General features: G+C 43.8%; 1 protein-coding gene across 1 annotated transcript; it reads left to right on the plus strand.

The window, feature by feature from the left end:
* Positions 1 to 463: 463 nt before the first annotated feature.
* LOC138514652 (ribonuclease H-like) lies at positions 464 to 982 on the plus strand. Its single transcript, XM_069630088.1, has one exon. The coding sequence runs from the start codon at positions 464 to 466 to the stop codon at positions 980 to 982; it is 519 nt and encodes a 172-aa protein (XP_069486189.1).
* Positions 983 to 23,506: the final 22,524 nt, after the last annotated feature.

The raw sequence follows: 23,506 nt of genomic DNA on the forward strand, positions 1-23,506 counted from the left end.
CTCAAATACGTGCTTAACAGCATTATTATACCAGAAGCATGACAAGGTCAATAAAGTCATCTCCTATGCGGGTAAGACTTTATCCTCTGTGGAGGAAAAATTCAACGATTGTGAGAAGGCACTCCTGGAAACTGTGTGGGCATTGAAAAATTACCGCCCGTTCATCCAGGGACAGCACATCATCGTCGAGACTCCTCACCAGCCTTTGCAATACCTTCAAAGTGACAGAATCTGGGCAGGGAATGTGAGTAATTCCAGAATTACTTCCTGGATTCTGTCTATGCAAGGTTTTCCTGTGGAGGTCAGAAATGGCCAAAACAAGAAGAGTCCCCTCACGCAAGGTTTGGCTGTCTTGCATGATTGTGCTTGAGGAAACTGTCTCAAGGACAAAAGTCTCAAAACACAAGACAACATGGAGGCGTATGTGAATTCCCCACACAAAGTCTTTGAAGAAGACTAGGGGATGCCCACAGTTTATGTGGACGGGTGCTCCTACCATGTTGATAACAGCGGGGAAAAGGAAATGGTGGCTGGCATTGGGAATGCCTGGGTGAATGATGTCCCGGAGTCCTCCTCCTGGTACAAGATCGGTCCCCAAAGTAGTCAGGTGGCGGAGTTGATGACGGTTCACCAGGCCATCCTCACTGCCATGGAACACCGGCTCAACAAAGTGGTCATAATCACTGATTCAGATTATGTCCGGAATGTGTTTGTGGAGCACCAGATAAATTGGAAAGCCAGAGGCATACTGTGTGCAAAAAATAAACCACTCAAGCATGGCAAACTAATACAATCCATTGATGATCTGGTCACTTCTAATGAAATGACCATCTACTGGAAGAAGATTAAGGGTCATTCCAGAATAGAGGGACCAGACAAAACCAGAAATTACCTGGATGACCAGTTGCCAAAACCGGTGCCATCCATGGGGACTTCAGATGGAGTCCCTGTTCGGGGAAATCCAGGTCGCTGCTGTCACTAGGTCCCAAACACTTGCCCAAAATGAACTCTCAACTGCTCAGTGGAGTAAGGAGACCCCAGATGCTGATCCGATTACGGGACAAAAAGGGGATCTGATTATTAGGACATTTTTTCAACACATTGAAGACCCTGTGAATTTTCCTCTGACCAAAACCGATTACATCGGGAAAGAGGATATCCAGGTGATGATGAAGTTTCCCAAAATGTTACAAACTCAATACGGTTTGTTGGTACGGAGATCCAGCTCTGGATGTGACCAGTGGGTGGTACCTACCATCAGACTTCGGAATGAGGTAAGTGATGCCAATGACTCGGCCAGAGCCGGTCATCGGGGGTTTCATAGTACTTTGTAAATCTTGCGAGAGGTCGCATACTGGCCACACATGGGTCAGGACAGCAACCAATATTTGAAGGGGTCTCTTGTGTGTGTGCAATTTCAGCCAAGTTCACTCGAACAGTGAGCTCCTCTCCAGAAAAGGGGGATGACACTGCCTTGATCAGATTTACAAGTAGATTTTATTGGGCCTGTGATTCGCTTCTCTAGAGGAAACAAGTACATGCTAACAGTAACATGCTTGTTAACCAAATGGATGAAATGTCACCTGGCCCCAAATTGCAAGGCAGAAACAGCAGCTGCCCTGATGATCAACCACATCTTCTCGTGTTTCGGCCTTCCCCAATGGATTCAGTCGGACCGAGGAAGTCACTTGACCAGCGAGCTGATGACAAAGATGTGTGAGATACTTGGGGTAAAGAGAAAACTCCATATTGCCTACCACGCAGCCTCTAGTGGGGGAGTTAAGAGGTACAAAAAAATGATTATGAGCATTCTTAAGAAGTTTGTGGCAGACTCTGGGCCTAGTTGGGACATCCGACTACCGCTTGTCCTGATGGACATCAGGTCTACACCATTTTCTGAGACCAAAATGTCTCAATTCGAGCTAATGACTGGACAAAAAAAATGGTGCTACCACAGCATCTGCTCTACAGAACACAAGAGCAGACACTGATTAACGTGTCCATGACACATGTATATTGAGAATTTGAGAAAACACCTTCAGCATGCTTTTGCGTAAGCTCAGCAGAATCTGGAAAAATCGGCAGAGGGGATGAAAACCCACTACGATTTAAAGACTACTATAAAAGAAAAAGAAATAAGAGGGAGACAGGGTCTACTTGTACAATTTTCAGAGGAACCAGACCAAGTAGCAGAAGTTCCTCCCCTCCTGGTGCTGCGCCTTTGAAATTGTAGATTAAATCTCAACAGTTGCCTATAAGATCTGCATCCCTAAAGGAGAACTGTCAGAAGAAAAATGGGTCCACATCAATCAGTTGAAAAGCTTTGCGACTGATTGTTGAGCCAGAGAACCATCTGAAGAATGAAAAAGGAAGAGGGAAAAAGCAGATGGAAATATTGAGATGCATGTGTATATCTATATGACAGGGAGTCATTTACCTGGTGTTATTGTATAAATGAAAAAAGAAAAAAAAGAAAAGTTGTATATGAAAAATAAAATGTCATGAAAATTGCAAGTTGTTGTCGTAAATTCTTTATAAATCTTCTGGGAAAAATGTTTGGAAAAATTACAGAAACTTTTTTTTTAATCTTCTACTATAGTACTAACATCCTTAAATTCCGCCTGGAGAGAAAAACCCCAGGGACCTGGAAGAGAAGGAAGAAAGGGGATGCTGTGCCACACTCTCCAACCCTAAAACGGAAGGGGATACTGGCGTGCCCGCTCCCAAAAGAAGGAAGAAAAGGGGGTGCCATGCCATACTCCCCAGCCAGAGATGGAAGGGGATACTGGAGTGCACACTCCTTGATGAAGGAAATGTATGCCGAAGGAAACTCCACTCTGCCCTACTCTTACCCAACAAAAAAGTCATGAAGAGCAGGGGGGATCTGTGAGGTGCATTTAAAGGCCCTTGACAGAAGCCTCTCACCTCAACAGCAGCTTTTAAATGCTGCCACCAAAAAACGGCCTTGTTTTGCTTTTATGTCATCTGAATGACATGAATTTCTACATTGCAACTGAAAACGGCCCTGCTTTACTGTTATTTCACATGACGGGCAAGAATATCCACACTACAAAGAAAAACGGCTTTTGTTTTCCCTTTCACATGAACAGCAGCCCTTTAAACACTGCAAAAGAAAAACTGCTTGGCTTTTTCTTTGTGTTCATGTCAAATTAAAGAGCTATGGGAAAAAAGGGGCCTACCCATCATTATCGATGGACTAACAGCAAATGTGACTTCACCCAAAAAGGAGAGAAATCAAAGAATCCTGTGACCAGCAAGACAGGGTTTTAAACATCAAAAGCAAAAAGCCTGCACATGTGTGACAAGAAAATGGCTTTAAAAGCCACAGTGGAAAGATAGCATTGATCACGCAGAAAATGTCAGGGAAATATAATGTTATGGTTGACCAAAGCGAATGCAGATTATGTTCCAACCCACAAAACTCCAGTCACATTTGAATAGACCCTTACTGCCACAAAAAACAGTTTGAGCTGAGTTTCAAATGACTAAGCGCCACTTCCCGCTGAATATCACATGTATCCTATAATCATTCCCTGCTCTACAGAAATGAAGTCAGGAGTCAATGATTTCAAAGAAGGCAAAGTGTGGCTAGAGCTCGACCAGGTGGTGTGTGTTCCTTGTTGCACCCCCTTCGAACAAACCCACACCACTTCAAAAAGACTTATAAAAAAACTCTGGTTACAGGCTGAGCCCAGGGATACAGATGGCTGTGGGGGGATAAAGCAGCCCTCCCCCAGGTGGAACAAGACACTCCCAAGTTACATTAAAAGACTGATTTGATATTAAGCATTTTCACAGCAATCAGAATAAGAATCAATTTCACATTTTGATATTTTTTCATGTAATTTCCAGGCAGTTTTAAAGGGACTAATTGCATTTCCCTATGACTTTGGGGACTGAAATGGCCAGTTAAGACTAGGTTGTGGCTGATCTGGACAGGTGACGAATATGACAGTTGATGAATATGACAGTTGATGAAAAGATGGAAGATGAAATCAGGAACATGCTGGATCATTTACAGAGTCATAACTGTTATACATTTTATGAAAATGACAAAAATGTGCCAAAGGGCCATGCTACCTCATACAGAGTTGCCGATTGGCTTATCTAATTCCCTATGAGCAACTAAGACCGCATATCTATTTCATATGGCTGGGGCTAGTATAAGTATGTAGTTATGAGACATAACTGTTTTTTGCCAAAAAGTGGTCATGAGAACAAAGAATTGTAATAAATGCAAAAAGACAGATGGTGCTCTCTTCCCTTGAACCAATCATGACTGGGGGCCTCGAGACAGAGGAAAACTGTCCAATCTTGGTGGCAGGGATAATTACAGGGGACTCGCCATATATTGTAAAGTTAGTGATGTAATTTGTGCTATAGAAGGGGGGCTGTACTAGGTCAGGAGAGAGAGAGACCAAATTCCGGGGAGACAGGAGAAGGAGGACAGAGAGAAGGCGGCTGACCCTTACCATCTTTCAGAGTGCAGTGACCAGACCCCTTGCCCTAGCTGTCCGGAGATCCAGCTGGCTGTCTTGAATTCTAAACCAAGGCTTGCTTTGTAAGTAGTAGATAACTCCAGTCCTAAATTGCATAAGCCCTTCATTTTTGTAGCATTGCATCCAAAATTTCTCCCATTGAAACCCCTATTGAAAACCCCCAAAATTACCAGTGTAATTCAGTCACCTTCCCATAGAAGCATCTATTACCCTGCGTGTGTTAGCAGATCTGCTTTAAAAAAAAACTCTGTTGTATGTGTAAATCCTTAGTGTTTTTCTTAAGTAAACCAATTAATTCCCCCATTGAAATTCATGGTACAAGATAGTTAAAATTCGAAATTAACCCTCGTGTCCCTGGTGTATTTAATTATTTTAGTCATTAAAGTGCTGCCTCATAAGAATTAATCTCCTTGTAACTGAAGACCGAATTTGTCCCTGTATTGTTTGCATTACCCAACAAATTACTAGTTGCATCGGTCCTATTAAAACCCAAACCGTTGTTCCATTGTGAACAATCCCTTTTGCCTAGAAGTCTACCTGTATGTGCCTCTGTCCTTGTCATTGAAAACCGATTTTTTTTATTGTAAGCTTAACCCTTCCCTGAGCTGCCTGTCATTGTAAACCTCAGTATAAACGAATGTCCATTTGCCACTATGTTTTCCGTTTTGCATTTGCTTTCAACCAAAATCGATTTCACCCATTTCATTTCTATTTTGCCCTGGTGTGCTGATTAGTATTCTCTAAACTTTCCCAATCTCCAAAGTGTAAGCAATCCGAATTTCCTTCTATTTTGTCCCCTAGCAGTTGTGAGTAAGAATCAAAATCCATTCTGCCATTTTGCTCCAAAAACGTTTTTTCACTTTCTTTGCTGGCTTCCCAACTGGGGGTGGTGGGCTTTACCCCAAATCCGATTTTCTCTCTATTCCTACTCCTTGCCACTGCCTTCCATTCAAAGGAATCAAGTTTAATTGATGTTTGGGGTGAGTGTTGCAGGGGGGAGTGCTAAAACTGTGGCGCTATCACTTTCAAGCTGATGGTATTTTCCTGTTTTGTCATTAAAACAAAAGTGAGTGTAACAGCCCATTTCCACTTGGTCGCTCTAGATAGGATATTACATTTGTGTTGCCACAATTGTGGTGGCTGCTGCTTGTTGACTATTTTCCTTTTTCACTAAATATTAAATGAATAAATATCTTATCGATACACACCGGCTTGGTTCCCAGTCCATTGCGACACGGGGTGTTTGTGTAGGTTGGGTGCAAGACGGATTGGAGGCCTACTCAAAAAAATTATCTGTGCTTTATTAAAAATAAAAAGCGCTTCATTGTGCACCACATTCATTGTCGGGGAAGGCGTCCCTAGCTGGAGTGTGCCATTTAATAAAACCGTGACAAGAGTATTATCACTCTACTGAAACCATTTTACACTTGCTACAGGAAGGTTAAGCCCGCCAGTGTTCAATCATATGGGACATCTGAAAAATGTTGAATACAAATTTTAGCCCATTATACAAGATGTCTAAAACCACACATATGGTCAATATGATAAGACATTCAATTTCTATTAGTCTAGGCAATCGGAAGGTCAGGGACTAGATTATTCAGTTCAGTGGTGCTCTTGTCAATTACTAGCCTACAATGTGCATCGCCATCCAAATCTCCAATAGATGAAAACACGACATGGAGCCTCACTTATTTCAGGTGTGAATAAACAGCATATATCACTCGTTCATATCCCAAACATTCTGCTTGTTTTTTATCCTCCTTCAACCAAAAATACAAGGGTATGTACATATTGAAAATGCCATTGCACTTAATTTTTTGTGGTGCGTTTGCCAGTGGCACGCTAAGGTATAGGCACCACAAAGGGTATTTGCAAAGCACATGTCTAGCTCCAGGAATCACCAGAGCACTGCATAAGGTGGAAGAAGTATGAAGTATTCACACTATAGTACCATACTGTTGTTTTTCAGAGAATCATTTACAAGCGCACAGGAGAATTGGGGCTTAGGAAGAGAGAAGAACAGAAAATGTTTTAGTTTGGGACATGTAGTTGATTGTCCCCATCTTGGGTGTAGTGCCTTGTTTATTAAGGCCACACATTCAAGGCATTGTTAAAGCTGCTCTTTGAGGAGATTGATCATATTTTCCTTTCTAAATGGCTAAAGGAGTGGCAAGTCTGATGCTGTAGGGATTTAGTTAAATAGTTTTGGGGCATAGTGCTTTTCTTCCATGTGGTCCTTTTTTGCAGTTTTGATGGAGGGCAGGGGTGTCTTCTGGTTGTGCATAGTGCATGAGAGACGGTAAAATTGACAGCTCAGCATGTCTGCCATGCATTCTTGTAGACCATGCAGCACTATACAAAGATGATCTGGGCATGCACTAGAAGTCAACTAAATTTCAAAAGAAGTCAATGGAGTTGGGATACTGGAATGTATGTTTGTCTTTTAATAAAACATGTAGCAGCATGATGGGCACATTTCAGGAACATGGGCTAAAATTCTTTGAGGGGGGCTCCCCCATGTGTTGGTGCAGTTCTGGGCTAAGGATGTGTGTAGGACATGATACGTTTTTGTGTCATGCAGACAAGCTATCTAACTTCCAATTGCCGGCATTTTCAAAAAGGTTCTTGTTGATCTATAACAGTAATTAAGTTTATTAGTTTAAAAATTCTATTCAAGCCGGCAGCCACTGTAAAATACGGGTTCTTAAAGGAATAAAACCCTAACTGCAACACCTTTCTTCTAAAGTTTCTAATGAAGCAAGATGTATGTTGTCCACATTTCACTGATAGTCATTATCGCAATGATTTTGACAAGGTGTGAATTAAGTATGTTTGTCGAACAAGACATTTTGTTCTCGCACTTCCTAGGCAATGCTTTTCTGGCTTTGTTGATGAGTGCTGACTTTTTATTCTTGTAGTTCTTTTGTCCTCATTGCATATATCTCATTTTGCAATAACCCCTATGTGAAGGCACACAATGTGCTGACTCTAAGGTGAAGCAGCTTCCTGTTCTGACAAGGTGTACACTGTGCAATAAGAACATGCGATTATTTTAAAACGTGGTCCTTTGAACACAGTAAATGGAGAAACAGTAAATGAATAGCTGTAACACAAGCGTTGTCCTGCTAGTACCGAGTGGTGAAGGTTGAGTAAATGGGCACATGTCCGTGAATTGTGAGCTGCTGCCCTTCCACAAAGCCCTAAGAAGGGGCAGAAAAGAAGGGGTAAAAAGGACAATACATAGGGCCTCACGAAGAGTTGGAAGCAACAGAAAAAATTGAGGTCACAGAATTGCCTCAATTTTTAAGTCCTGCTTATGAGTTAGAATACCCAAAAGGAGCTAATGTCTCCAACATATACGTGGAGACATGGCTCCAAGAAATAGAGGAATTAATTCCTCCATTTCCCAGTTAAGTTCTATGGAAATTTAGAATGGGGTCTGACCACAACTCATAATCGGTGAAAACTCCTTTGTCACCACTGGTGGTGACGCTATTTTGAGGAATTAGCATGGGTAATGCCTCCAAACTAACAATGATGCCCAATTGAACAATACAAAAAAATATGATTGTGAGGAACGATAGCTGTAAGGCATTCTTTCAAGTTTTCACTCTATCTCCCAGGCAGCAAGAGAAACACAAGTTAGAATGGAGCCGTATCCACCCATCCCCACCACTACATATCCCTGCCCAGGTTCCCAACTCTTTATCTGTCAGGGGAAAGAAAAGCAAGCCAGATACGTATGAAGTGTTATAAAAAAAGAAGCACTGCATAGTTAAGTTTATGTGGTCTAAGATGTGAGACACCAAGCCAATTACTTTATTGGGCTTCGTGTAGAAGTCAGCTAGAGACTTTTCAGGCGATAGTTTCATTAAAGAATGGCTGCCCACGAGTCATGCTGTTTTCTTCAGACCTATGCATTTTTGTTAGTGTTAAATTGCCAATGAGTAATGTATGAAGTAGGAATACGAGATTGGCACACTTTACTAACCCCTTTGCCAAGATTCTGATCTGCATAAAAGGTATAAGCAGATGAGATTTGTTTTTATTATGACTTTTGTTTTCTAATTATGTGTCTGTTGTCAGCAATATTATATTGTATATTAGAGTTGGGGAGCTCCTTCTAAAGGCAAGAGAGGAATAGGAATCGAAACAAAGCCAGATGGGCCCCTTTAGGTGCTTTGTTAAGGCTAGTTTAATACCGATAGAAGGGAGGCACTAGTCCGGGCCCAACCTTTGTGAGGTGTAGTGGAAGAGAGATGTCCATAGACCAGAGAACCCCTTCCTGCAGTCACAGGAAAAGACAAAAAGCAAGTCAGCGTACGCCTGAAACAAACAGTGTGAGGATGATACAGTAAGCAGAGGAGGGTGGAGGGTGGTTTGAATGTGTCCAATATGGGAGCACTAGGGAAGGAAAAGCCAAGGCTCACATTTCCATGAAATGGACTTGGAGAACTTGGGAGATTCCAAACAGAATGCAAGTCCTGTACTCTGCTCAGAGTTGAAGATCCAAAATGTTCATCAAAAGGGCAAAACGTAAACCATTAAGAAAAGCACAGCCCAATTCGAAATGGCGGAAAAGCTACTGGAATCCAAGAATGTCACAAAAAGAGAAATTTCCAAAGCAGACCCAGTAGTCCAAAATACTTCCAATATGTTAGCCAAGGTCAAAACAGAGGAGAAACATCTGAAAATCGTAGATATGCTTCTGAGAAACGGTTTGCATGATTGAGAAGCACACTGGCTTCTGAACGCCACTACTTAGATCAACGTTCAGAGTTGCATATGGGAGTCAGTTGCAGCAATAACCGGTACATGTCATGATGTAACTGATGCTCTGCATGTTATGGGTTTCAGTTTCTCAGGGTTGGGCCGATCCCCGAAATGCCAAGGTAGGCAGCAAGACTGTGTCAACAGTGCCCGGAATCGCCCATGAACAATTGAGAATGCACCGATAAAACAAACAAGAAATATTTCAGTGGAACTTTTCAAACCTTATCCTCACAATAACATGAGACAAGCAAGGCCAGTTTAGGTAAATAGCTGTGTGTAAGGCAAGTGTCAATAAAGAAATCCATAAATAACCCAAATTAACTTGATGCAGTGGGGACCTCGCACAGAGTGTCTGAACCAATAAACAAAAACGGCAAGTTCACTCTCTTGGTATTATATATTCAAAAAAGTAAAAATGCAACAGAGATTCTCTAACAAAGTTTGAGGGGTTATCCTTGATCTGGTCTTGTTCGGATGTCCGGAAGATGAACTGGGTCTCTGTATTCGGGCTGCAGATTTCCCAAAGCCATGTTGGTAGAGTAGGTTGATCTTGGTCTGCCTGACCAACACAACTCGAGGAGGAGAGGAGGACTTTAAGAACTCCCCACAGACGTGAACGTGGTAGTACCTCTGTCGATCAGGCTCACCTGTTTGGGGTCTCTGAGGCAGGCTCAATGTGTGGTCTCTAAACACTGGCCAGATCATGGCTGCAGGGCTTGGATCCCTGGGCATCCTTTCACTGAACCCACCTAGATTACTCACCCGGAAATCCCTGGTGAGATTGCACCATCTCGTCCCTCTGCCCACTGGTTGTCATACCCTGGATTAACCTAATTTACCAGAACCTGCTTAGTCTTTCTTTCAGGGGTACCTGTTCTTCTCCCACCTGTGGTCTCCCCCTCTAGTTCTCTCTCGGCCACTGATATTAAGGACTATTAGCTCCTCCGCCTTGCTGCTCTGTGATTTCTTGCGAGGTTCTCCCACAACATCCCCAGTCTATTTTGTTAACTTTTATGGCATTCCTCGCCACTCCTGGCAGTCCTTTCCTGAGTGTGAGCACCATCTTCGGCTCTTATATGTCTGTTTGTGTCGGTCACAGTTTTTACATTTGGCGCCCTTACGCCCACGGGTACCTGGTGCGAGGTAGAAATATCAAGTAAAATAAAGACCTCTTCAACCTCCTCCCACCTGATGGCAACTCCCCTTCTTCAGATGTAAACATCTCCAACCAACCTTCTTGATCCAATTGTCTTATGCAACCTCCAGCCCCATATCTCCTCTTTCTGACGAAACATTTCTGCTTCTCCAACCTCTTCCACTCCCAAACTCTCACCCTCCTGAGGACATCGCTCTCCTTTTCAAACATCCTTCAGTCTCACCCCTTACCTCAGCCCTCTCCTCCTGCAATGTCTTTAGTACTTCTCTCTTGCCACTCTCCAGAAAACTCTTTCCTTCGATTCGTACTCAATTTCCCTACAATGCAAGACTAAGCTGTCTGCATTTTATAGGAGCCGCTCTGTTCACCTGGCTGGTGTTTACTAATATCAAGGACACCTTTGCACGGTTGCCTGTGCTGTTTTCCGATAGGTCCCTAGGATATTTGCCATGTGATTTGGGAGGGGGCGGCCTGTGGTTACATGAGAGCCTGCCGCCATCTTGGATTGCAGAAGGCTCATGGATAAGTGTGGAGTCTCCCTCCCCACCCCTAGAAGCCTGGTGTCATTGAATGCAAGTTTCTGTGTCGCTCTTCTCTTCTAGCATGTGAATCCACAATCAGAAAATCTCTTGGAGGCTATTCATTACATTCAATCTTACTTCATCCCATGGAATTTGCAAGTTTGTAAACCCAGAGAGACAGAATAGGGGATGCCTATTTCTCTGTGCATAGCAAGGGAATCAGTCTGTGTGTTAAAATGCTACTTTGTAACAGCTGGGCATACGTGGGTTATGTAGTTAGGAGTCATAATGTAAACAGATTCCTGTGGAACTTGCACTGTCGAGAAAAATATATTTTCTCACTTGTCCAGGATAATGAAGTGTTGTAGCATGGTTTCTTGAGGCTTCCCTTTATATGCTTGGGTTTTGGGTCTGGCTTGAAAGATTGACTTGGTCTCTGAAAGCAGGGCTGTCACAGCATTTTGTGAGGCCCAGGGCAAAACATTTGGTGAGGTGACCTTGCTATTTTTTGCACTGGGCCAGCATCCAAGCCAGCAGATGACTTCAAAGACTCCCCGTTTCATTTTATGTTTGCAAGACCCTTAATTAGATGTATTACGAGAGTTTTATTTGTAAGTTGTATATTATAACAAAAAACCCTGTTAAAGGGACGTTATGGTTAAGTTGCACTAGCAAAAACCTATGAAATTCAATGGAAAAACGTTGTTACAGGGACGTTATGGTTACAGGTCAAACCGAAAACCCGCCGAAATTCGAGAGTTATAGTTAGCTAAGCAACCATAACTCGTGCCACCAGTCTGCACTGCAAGGACTAACACCCATGACATCAAAGATGCCATCACAAATCTCATTCATGACATCACTGATGACATCACATGTGCATTTACTTTTAATAGGAAGCTTGCACAAGGGATCGTTATTGTAATGGTGGTAGAAACCTATCAAAGATTATTGGAAGAACTATCATGAGATAAGTAGGTAATGGAGTAATGCATTGCTATACACACCATTGTATTACATACTTCTTCACTGTACATGAAGGAACTCATGTGCAAACGTCGCTATTGTCTGCACCATGCCTCATGGAAGTGTAACCTTCAAAATCTTGGAAAAGGGATACAGACACTAGGCTATCCCTCCCTTAGGCATGTGGGGGGGGGACCTATTCGAAAAAACTAGTAATTGCTTAAACTAGCTGTAGGAGATCACACTTGAAGTAATACATATAAAACAAAGTTTAATTGAGGATGCAACATGTTAAAAACATACATAAAAAGGGTTACAGGTTGTTAACCAAAAAGACGACAAGAATACATGTGTCTTGACATTGATATTGAGTCAAGCAAGAAGTTCAATTTAAGGAAATTAATTAATGTGTAGAACAGATATCCAACACATTTTAACTGTTGTGTCTTTTTCCCCCTTTTCTTGATGCTTACCTTGCCTTCTAGCACCAGGCCCCCCTGTGACAAAAAAAGAAGGCTACCACCCATGACTCTTTTCTACCTTCAAAATCTTTCCATGTTCCATAGTGAAATCATGAATGCATTTGTTTTAGAGTGTCGGGTACTGTGAAACATGTAAGTAGCAGCTATCATTGTCTTTATAACTACATAATTGCACTACTGCACAGAAACCACACAAACCTGACGGTATACAAGGGAATTAATGTAAGCTAAAAAAGGAGCAATATTATCAGAAACTGTTCATAACATAACTCATCTTTATGCACAGAAACCAGTGCTGTGTATTACGCTTTCCTCTTCCCCTATATGTATCACATGATGTGAGTGAACCATAAGGAAAGTAGTATAAGAACATATGAGAAGGGTTCCGTACACAAATATAGAACCTTTTGAATTGTTTGTTCCTGGCTGTTAGTGAAGAAAAGCACCTGCCCCACTTATGGTAGTGAACAAAACAGAGGGAGCCACAAATGTGATGTCATCAGTGATGTCATGAATGAGATTTGTGATGGCATCTTTGATGTCATGGGTGTTAGTCCTTGCAGTGTACACTGGTGGCACGAGTTATAACTGTGGAATTTGTTTCGGTTTTACCTGTAACCATAACGTCCCTGTAACAACGTTTTTCCATTGAATTTCATAGGTTTTTGCTAGTGCAACTTAACCATAACGTCCCTTTAACAAGGTTTTGTGTTAGTGAATTTCATAGGTATTTAGTAGGGCACTTAAAGCATAACATTGCTTTACGGTAGCTTGTTCAGTAAATAGAAACATTTTTTAGTAACATATATAGACTTAAACTGGTTGGTGTATGTGCATTACACGGCAAGTATCCATAGGACGCCATTAGTGTTCACATGTCTGCATCTTGAAATGCGCTTTTAAGTAGTTGTGGAAGCACACGTGTTTACGTTCCACACCTAGACCCATGCATAGGTAATTTATTTGTTAGCATTCATATAGCGCACAGCAGCCTGGAGGCATTGTGGCGCTGTTACCATGTACATGTCTGGTTACAGAGATCATAACAGTCAAACAGAAACAAGCAGTGAGCACTTAATTACAGATGGTCCATTTGGTTTTTGCATACTTAGTTACAGTCAACACATGTGGGAGCGTAGGAGTAGGGGGGTGTCAGTTGAAGAGTGAGGTTTTGAGACATTTGCAGACGGTGGAAAGGGAGGTTTCAGCTCAAAGGGCGTTGGGTAAGGCGTTCCATAGGTTTGGGGCTAGAAGGGGGAAGCCTATACCCCCTGCTTTGGCTCTTTTGATGGGTGGAATGCGTAATTGGTGTGCTCTTTTGGGGCGCGCAGAGGTGCCTCCGTTGATGGTTTCGGCCAGGTAGGAGGGGGCAGAGAGGCTAAGGCATTTGTGTGTTAAGGTAAGAGTCTTGAATGTGTTTATTTCCTTAACTGGGAGCCAGTGGGCATCCAGTCTGGCTTGGGTGATGTGTTTCTTTTGAGGATGCTGAGTGCTGCGCGAGGGCATTGTTCTGGACTATTTGGAGCAGATTTAAATTTTTAGCTGAGGTACCTCCAAGGAGCACATTGCAGTAGTCTAACTTGGCACAGATTGTGACTTGGGCGATAGAGAGGCAGTTTTGATCGGAGAGGAGTGGTTTGATGTGGTTTATAAGTTTAGTGGTGTGTGCAGAGGCGGCAGCTATGGCGCTGACCTGTTTGCTCATGGATAGTGTAGAGTAAGGGTGGATCCCTAGGGTCTTAACTGACATGGAGACAGGGATGGTGGTGTTATCAATGATGAAGTTGCTGTAATTCTTGTTCAATTTGTTAAGTATTTCTTTGGCACCTAGGATCAAGATCTCTGTTTTTTATCACCATTGAGACAGTCCATTAGCTTCCATCCAGGCTTGGACTGTCTCAATGGTGATAAAAAAGTATATTTGGAGAAGGGCTGTATAGTCATGGTTTTAGGAGCAGGTGAGGGGAAGGAGGACTTGGGTATAGTTGGTATAGTTGGTGTAAGCTATGCAGAGAGAGTCCAACTTATCGAAAAGGGGCTTGGTGAACAGGTTATATTGAGTGGGTGCAGTGCAGGAGCCCTGGGGGACACCACAGTGAATGGAGGAGGGAGCAATAGCTCTGCCTTCTAAAAGGAGGTTATCCATGATGAGGCTTGTACAGAGAATGGCTGCATTGGTGAGGTGAGAAGTAAATATTTTATGGTCCACAAGGTCAAATACGGCTGATAAATCCAGCAGCAATAGGAGGGCTGGCTTGCCTTTGTCCATTATGGTAGTAATTTGTTTTAAGTCCAGGAGGGCAGTTTCAGTGCCGTGGCCTTTGCAGAATCCAGACCGTCTTTTACCTAGGATGGAGTTGGATTCAAGGTAGTGCTGGATCTGATTGTGGGTGACTTTGTCTAGGATCTTGAGTAGGAATGGGACAGTGGTAATGGGGCGGTATTTGTTAGGGGAGGATGTTAGGGGAGGATGGGTCAAGGGGTGGTTTCTTGAGAAGGAGGCGGACCCATGCTTCTTTAAGGCTGGACGGGACGATGCCTGACGTGAATGTTTGTTTTATTATTTGTATTGCGCAACAGATTCGTGGGTATCAGGGCGCATAGCATAAGATAACTTACAGCTTACTTACACATCAGGGTAATATAATACATATGAATTATACAAAACAGAAACAATGTACAAGCAGAGAGATCAAGTGGAAGCATAGGCATGACATAGTCAGAGATAGGGACATATACAATGGACAGTCAAGAATGTAACTAATGAAGTTTGAGATCTAGGCAGGTAGACACTCTAAGTTATTTACATGGAAGCAGAGAAGGTAAGATCTAGGTGTCCAGGAGCAGGCCTTACTTGTCTGAGTCTTTGAACCATTTTATAAGGTTCTGACAGAAGTTTTGGTAAGATTGATCTCTCAGTGGAGGGGTAAAGAGCTCCAAAATTGGGCTGCCTTGACCGGGAAGATACTACCCCCAACTCTAGACAGCTAGAATCTTGGCACTAGGAGGCAGTTAGTTTAGGATGATCTGGTAGTTCTTGTAAAAGATTTCCTTTAGAGTCTTTCTGTCAAATAGCATGGTGCACGTTATTCAGGCATTTATATATAAGTGAAGCGACTTTTAGCTTGATTGTGTCAAGTGTTGAGAGACAGTTATTTGATCTTCTAATCTCGGAGATATGTTCTCTCCTGGCAATTCCAAGTGCTGCTCTAAGGACAGGAATTGGATTTTCTTAATAGTTTGTTTATTAGCACCTATGTACAGAGCATTACAATAGTCTAACTTTGACAAAACAAATGCTCTTGCCAGGGTAATACAACTGTTGTTAGACAAGAAGGGTTTACCTGCTCTAATCAATTTACAGGAGTCCAGATAGAAACCCAAGGTTTTCACCTCCTTAGCTACGGTGATAATGTTGTTATCAATATTGAAGGCAGAGTAATTGGGGCTCAATATTTTGAGGGTTGAAGTCGTGCCCAGGATAATGATTCTCAGTCTTATCATTCAGGCATCGTACATTGGTGGCATCCATGCCTGGATGATGAGATATACCCTATCCACCAAGGCCAAATCCTTGTAAAAATCCCCAGTAAATTGTAGGATGATCTGAGTATCATCTGCATGGTTAGTGTAGGTGAAACCAAGATGATCCAGATCATCGAAAAGGGGCTTCGTGAAGATGTTATATAGAGTAGGTGAGACGCAGGATCCCTGAGGCACTCCGCAAGTGATGGGGATGGGGTCTGCAGCAGCAATGGGAGAAGAGACTCCCATAGTCCGATGACTTAGAAAGGATTGTATCCATGCTATGGCTTCTGCTGAAAAGTGAGCTGCAGAATCCAGATGGCTACATAAAACCCTGTGGTCCACAAGGTCGAATGCAGCCGATAGGTCCAGGAGGAGAAGGGCTGATTTTCCTTTATCCCCGAGTTTGTCAACTTGGGCCTTCAGATCTATTAGAGCTGTTTCGGTCCCATGCTGAGGCCGAAAAACAGACTGGAGTGATCCTAGTAAAAGGTTGGATTCCAGGTGTTTTTGTGTTTGTGAATATGCAATCGTTTCTATAATTTTCAGAAGAAAAGCCACTGTTGTAATCGGTCAGTAATGGGTGGGTATAGATGGGTCTAGGGTCTGTTTTTTAAGTAATGGGAGCACCCAAGATTCTTTGAGGTTAGATGGGATAATGCCTGAAGAGAGTGAGGCATTCATGTGTTTTGTGATGAAAAGGGCCAGGTCTCTGGCTTCATCCTTAATGAGTTGGGCAGGGCATTGATCACCCTGACAGTTAGAGGGTTTAAGCGATAAAATCATTTTTTCAGTTTCAATTATGGTGACTTTAGAGAACTTAAAGCGGAGGGGATCAGCAGTGTTGTTGGGTGGTGCAGGGGTGATTATGAGGGGAGTGGTACAGGTTAGTGAAGCTTTTTTCTTGCCAATTTTTATTTGTAGGGTTGTAACGTTATTGGCTAGTGCTTGCTGTATGTTGGAACAGCAAGATGTATCTTTTATGCAGTTGTCTGGCACTGGGATAGGGGCTTCTAGCTCTTTCAGGATAACAAATAGTTAATTCATACTTGATTTGGCTAGTGATATTCTAGAATTATAGGTTTCACGTTTAGCTAAAAGTATTTCACTTTTATAGAGAGCGGTTATAGTGCTGAGGTTAGTCTTGTTTTCCTCAGATGGTAGTGATCTACAAGAGGCCTCACATTGCCTTTTTTATTCGTAGTGTTTTCAGTTATGGTGTGTACCATGAGTTGAGCTTTAGGTTTGCTTGGTCTCATTTTAAGTGGCGCTATTGAGTCAAGTGATGTGGCCATAACTTGATTATATTCCTTGACCAATTCATCATGATGCAGTGATGAGGGGGGCAAGGGCATGAACGCAGTCCTTAATGATGTTAGGTGGACAGATGTCACCTTTGCATGTGGATTGTTTGAGGTGTTGGAGGAGGGCTGTGACTTCAGTAACAGAGACTTCTCTGAAAGAAAAGAGCGGAAGCGGGGACTTCTGGGCAGAAGTGAGGGGTGTGGCGAGGTGAGCGGACTTCGGTAATGCATTGCGTTGGGCTTGTATTTTGTCTTGGAGAAGGGACATTTTATTTAGAAGTGCTGGCTGGATACTAAAGCATCAGGCTTGGTCTTTGATGATTGGTGCGGGGGGCGGAGGGAGTGGTGAGATCTTTGAAGATGGAGAACAGCTCTTTAGACTTGGAGTTGGCTTTAGAAATACGGAGGTCGATGTCATTGGATTTGGCATGAAAGATAGCTTTTTTATATTGCTTATAGATGCTTTTAAATTCTTCATTGGTGGAGTCACAGGGGTTGGACTGCCAGTTAGTTAGGGCCGTGTGTTTGGTTGAATGAAGGACTAGTAAGTCGGCTGTGAACCATGAGTTGGTCTTCATAGATTTCTTTTCTTTTTTTGCTTCAATGGGAGCTATGATGTTAATGGCATTGGTGAGGGTCTGAAAGTATGTGTCAGCAAGGGAGTTAGGGTCAGTGGCGAAGGTTTTTTTTAGTTCTTTGATATCTAGGAATGGGCGGAGGTTGTCTGCAGTGAGTTTTTTGGAGCTTCTGCCCATAGTTGGGGGTGCGTATGATAGTGGTTTGGAAGTGGGCTTGGCAGGGATGGTGCATTGGATGCAGTTGTGATCCGTCCATGGATATGCAAGGTTGGAGGTTATGGTGCAGGAGCAGTTGTGGTCTGCGGCCCAGTCAAGGATGCAGCCTTTGGAGTGGGTGGTGTGGGTGATTTTTTTGTGTGAAGCCAAGGTCTTTAAGGTCTCTGGCAAGTGCAGCTGCTGCTTTGTCTTTGGGATCAGAGAGACCCAGGTTAAGGTCAGCTAGTAAAATTGATTTGATGGAGTTTTTTAGATTATCGCTTAGGACGCAGAGGAGGTGCCCTTGGAAGTCGAGGGCTGAGCCAGGCGGCCTGTAGATGACTGTAGGTTTGTAGAGCAGTTAGCAGATAGTGATAGTTTAGCTGAGAGGAGGTCAGAATTGCCTTCCCTCACGCGTGGTGACAGTCTGGCGAGGAGCTCATCTTTGGAAATGAGGGCAACAGAGAGCTTTCTGTCCTGGCAGAGGATCGAAAAACCCTGTGGGAGAGCGAGCGAGATGCCGGGGCCGAAGGCCTCATTGAGCCAGGTTTCTGTGATGGCAAGTAGGTCTAGGTCATGGGTGGAGATGAGGTCGTTGATCTCAAGTGCGTGAACTTGGAGAGATCTCACATTTATGAGTGTGCATTTAAGGGCGTTGGCTGTGTCTGGTTTTACTAGAACGGGAAGAGTGGGGGGGTGGAGGTGGAGTGGCTGATGATATGGTGGAGAGAGTAGGATTGGTAGGGGTATGCCCTGTGCGATGGTAGGTTGAGTCCGGATGAGCTGTGGCATGCTTGCGCTAGTTGGCATGGTTTATGTATGGTCGCGTACTGTGGCTGTATATAAGTGGGTTTGGTGCGAGAGCCAATTTTGTGATTTCTCCTTGACGGTGGGTTAGGGAGGCGGGGGTGCTGCAGGGGCTCTGCTCTGTGTGTGCTCTAAGCCTTGAGTTCCTGGTTTTGACATGTGTTGTGGAGACTGAGGGGTGGCAAGGGTGTTCATGGTGAAGGTGCTCAGTGTGGAGATGTCGGTAGGCCAGGTGGGCTTGTGATGGGAAATGGAGGAAGGTTGTGTGTAGGAAGTGTTTGGTATATTGGGGTCAGAGTGAAAGAGAGAAACTAGTGTGAAGGCTAACGTGATGAATGGGAAAGGTTACGGTGATGTGGAGGACGTGCTTTGAGAAGTGTGCGTAGACCGGTGAGGAGAAGATAGATACATTGGTCTAAATGTATACTCTGCCGTGTGGGCACAGAGGAGGGAAGCGGGAATCAGGGTAAGGTAGGCTTGATGCTGCATACAATATTCAGGGCACAAGTAGGTTGGAGGCACTAAACAGATTTCAGGCAAAAAGGGCTAGATGAAGCATTCAATGGAGGGGGCGCAATGTGCTGAGGTATAGTGAACCACACTTTACTAACACAATGGCCAACAGCAGACAATATTTTAGGCATAAGTGGCTAAATGTAACATCCAATGACAACATGCAGCAATCAATATTTTAGGCATAAGTGGCTAGGTGCAGCTTTCAGTGGGGGGTGCAATGGGCTAAGCTATATGGAGCCACATTTACCAACAAAAATGGGCAACATACAGCGATAAGTATTTTCAAGCAAAAATGGCTAGTTGCAGCACATAGTGGTGGGGGCGCAGTGGATTAAAGGTTCAGTGGTCCACGTTTCCCTGGCACTGTGGGTGGGGTGCAACAGACAGATTTCAGGCCCAGAAGGAGAGAGTGCCGTACTCTGTTTACAGGTAGAGTGTGCTAGATGCAGTAGGAACTACTGAGGGCCCAGTGGGTTGAAGCCGTGATCCTGGGAGCTGGATGCTGCAAACAATAGTTAGCGCACGGTGGGTCATACAGTATATGCTAATAACACCGCCCCTGTCACCAGCCCTACGTATTCATGCAGTAGGCTACCGCATGTAAAGTATTGCTGTCCACTTCGTGGGAGGCTCTGCAAACTTAGCAATGTGTAACTAAGTACTCCTAACTGTATAACAGCCACTGTTAAAGAACAGCAACTTGCACTGTGATGTGGGCGTGCTAAATGTGGCATTACTTAGATTTATCTGCCGTTTCCCTTTCCATGACCCGTGAAACTGATACATTGTGTGTGCACTGAGCAGTGAGACGGAAAGTACAAACAGGTCACCTGCCGGTTAGACAGTTGAAGCAAAGATGTAACTGCAAGTGGGACAGTTTGTAATAAGGCTGCAAAATTGCAAAGCTGGTGCACCTCCCGCACACACATACTAGTACATGTAAAGGCAAGTAAGGAAACCGAAAAATATGCAGAACTCCAACAAGCTTGCTGGTGTTTGGAAAAGCGCTTTATGTGCATGGGTTGCCCAGAATAAATGGCTGTGTGGCATAGGTAAAGAAGCTGTGGTTGGCGTTGTTGTAAAGATTCTTGTATTCCACAATGTATGTATATCCGTGAATGGTACCGCTAACAGTAATGATGTAGCAAAAGGTGTGTGTACTGCATGTGAAGACAACTCAAATTGAAGGACAAAGAAGCAGTGGGCCGGCTACCGCCTTTCAAAGAATAACGTTGGGTACTTTCATGTACAGCATTTGCCACATCTGCTGTGGGCAACAAAAGGGGCACTCCTGCAGGGCAGCAGAGCTGTAAAACAGCCTTTCCAAAGCAAATGCTGCGCTACAGACCCTTACCTGGCAAAGGGCATTGTATTGTACATGTAGTGCAATGCGCTACTGTGCATAGGGAAGGTATTTGGAAGTGGATTGCAACGGTCGTTACAGGAGCATTACAATGAGTACCACCTATGTAGGTGATGGCCACCCAATCATTCCGTCTCCCGGCACGCCCCCTATAATATCTAGGCAGGTGCTGCACCTTCTGTACCAGACTTTTCCTGGTTTCCTTCTGTGTCGTGTATGGAAACACGATAATAAATAAAGATGCACTGGGGAACGAACAAAAGCTAAGCAAAGAAAACACCTTTCACAGATGAACAACGGAATTGCTAATGCACGCGTGCAGGGCAGGAGGCGTGGCATTGTGGAGAACACTGTAGTGCAGTCAGTTAGAAAGGAGTGCGCTGTACAAAGAGGTTTCTTTACGTGTTGCAGAGTGTTTTGAAGACAGTCGCAGCGCAACCCTTACTGCAAGAAAAGAGCACTACTTGCATGAAAGGCACCAAGCCAATTTAAATGGGGTGTGCAGAAATCGAGATAGCTGGCACAGTAAATTGAATGTTGTAGGTAGGGAAAAGTACTTGTGCTGTCAAACGTCATAATGGCATGGGTGAAGTGTACCATTGGCACATGACAAAGAAATGCACACATACACTTCTTTGCAATGTACCTTGCTGTTTTCATTGAGGGACCAAATAGAAAATTGCTCTGCCACATCGGTAGCTGCATACTGCAATAGAAAAGTTATGTAAGAAATCGGAAAGAAACGCATGAACTGGGCAAATGCCTCCTTCATCGCCAACGGCACTGGAACTCCTGTAACATGTTGTGCAATGTTCCCTGCACTATGAACAACAATAATGTTGGCATGTTTGCGTATCACACACACAAACCAAAATCAGACACTTCATTGTACCTAGTCCATAGCAGTACACATGTACATCATAGATTGGTAAATGAGTACCAAGTGCACAGTGTTTTGGAATTCACTTTCAATGTATGTCGGCATACCCTGAAATCTGCACGCTGTGCCTCATAAAACACACACCCATAACGCTACCCTCTGCATTTCTGTGAACAAAAGTAGCTCTGTCGGGCCGTACACAACACACCCACAAACTTTATTGCCCAATCCCGTAACCTCTGAAGGCCCATTTCTATGGGCGTCATCTGCAAAAGGGGCATATGTACCACGTGCCACCCTGCAACTATCGCAATATTTGCGGGCTTTTCATGCTGCACAGCGCTGAAGTGGGGGAATAATTTTGTACCAGGGGAGCTCACGTCGCTGGGTGTGGTGGCTCTTAAAAGAACCTTTGTTTTTGTGTGTTTTTTTTCAATTCTTTTATTTTTTAAAAGGTGCTTCCCTAGAAACACTTTCTTTGCTGTTTTCATATGTGAATGTGTGTTTTGAACTGCAGCTCACAATCTTACAGTAGGGTCTTCAGTGCAGTCTGTAGATTGTGCACAAACTTTTCATTGCCACTGGCCGACAAAGAAATGCCATTTCCCTTTAAAAGGTGTATATATCGGGAAGCAATGTTTTCATTCTCAAAGGAGAACATCCCAGCAGCACTCAAGAAGTCACACATACTTCTGTTGATGAGACCCCTTCCGACCTCTGACAGCGGACAAGAAGCAGTGGAATAATGCCAGGCGATTCTCAGCAGTATACATGAGAAAAGCACCTTGGCAGTAGGAAAAATGCACTGCACTGCTTTCAACAAAATCTTCAGTTGACTGAACACACGAGAACAAGGCATGGAACCCTAAAAGAAGCCTCCAAAATGCACAATCACAATTTGTACAGTTGCTGAAGAAGCCACGCATCGACATTCTAGAAGCAGTCCGCCAACACAGCAAGATTCCATACCACTCCACAAAACGTCCACTCCCTCCAAACCTAAATTGCTAGACAAGTCTTCTTGGAGGGCATACACGCACAGATCTTCCACAAAGTAATCACCCACAATGAAAAACTGTGCACCTTGCCATGTTTCCCAGCCGCAGTACACAAAGTCTGGAAAAGTGAATGCCTTCCTTTCCTGTGATGCACACCCAGAGCACCTGATTGGCCAAAGGCCATAGTCCCATTTCCATTGGCCAACATGGTTGTGAAGGGCAAAATGTGGCACGTGCCTTTCCCCAATCACTGTGAGGGAGGTGCCCCGGTGAAGCAGGAGGACTTCTTCGCCCTATTGGTGCTCTTGTCTGTAACGTACACCCTGAGCACCACATTGGCCAAAGGGCATAGTCCCATTTCTATTGGCCAGCATGCTCACAAACACAGAATGTGGCACATGCCTTTCTCCAAGTCCCGCCAGGGCCGCGCCCCAGTAAAGCCAGAGGAGTCCTTCTTCCTATTGTTGCGCGTTCCTCTGACGCACACCATGAGCAGCACATGATAGGGAAATCGCTACAGTCCCATTTCCATAGTCCAACATGGTGAGGAGCGTTGAATGTGGCACCTGCGAGTCCCAAAGTACGTCGAGAGCCGGTCCACGCTACTCATTGGACAATCCCTACAGTTCCATTTTCATGGCCGCCACTCGCAAAATCCCTGCATGCGACTTTCGTGCTGCGTGCGGCTGTGGGGGAATAACTTGCATACAGGGCAGGGGGAGTTAGTAGTAAGGGGCGACTCTTAAAAAGACTTTTTTTTTTTTAGATCCTTTTACAAAATCACCTTTTTTGCCTGTTTTCAGTAGCTTTTGTGTTTTCTTCCACGCTCATTAGGTCAGCAAACTCTTCACTGCATCCTATAGACGAGCAAACTAAACTGCTTTGGCAATGGAGGACAACAAAATGCCATTTTCTTGGA

This window comes from Ambystoma mexicanum, chromosome 12 (genome assembly GCF_040938575.1).
Source record: "Ambystoma mexicanum isolate Mex_15411 chromosome 12, UKY_AmexF1_1, whole genome shotgun sequence".
Lineage (NCBI taxonomy): Eukaryota > Metazoa > Chordata > Amphibia > Caudata > Ambystomatidae > Ambystoma > Ambystoma mexicanum.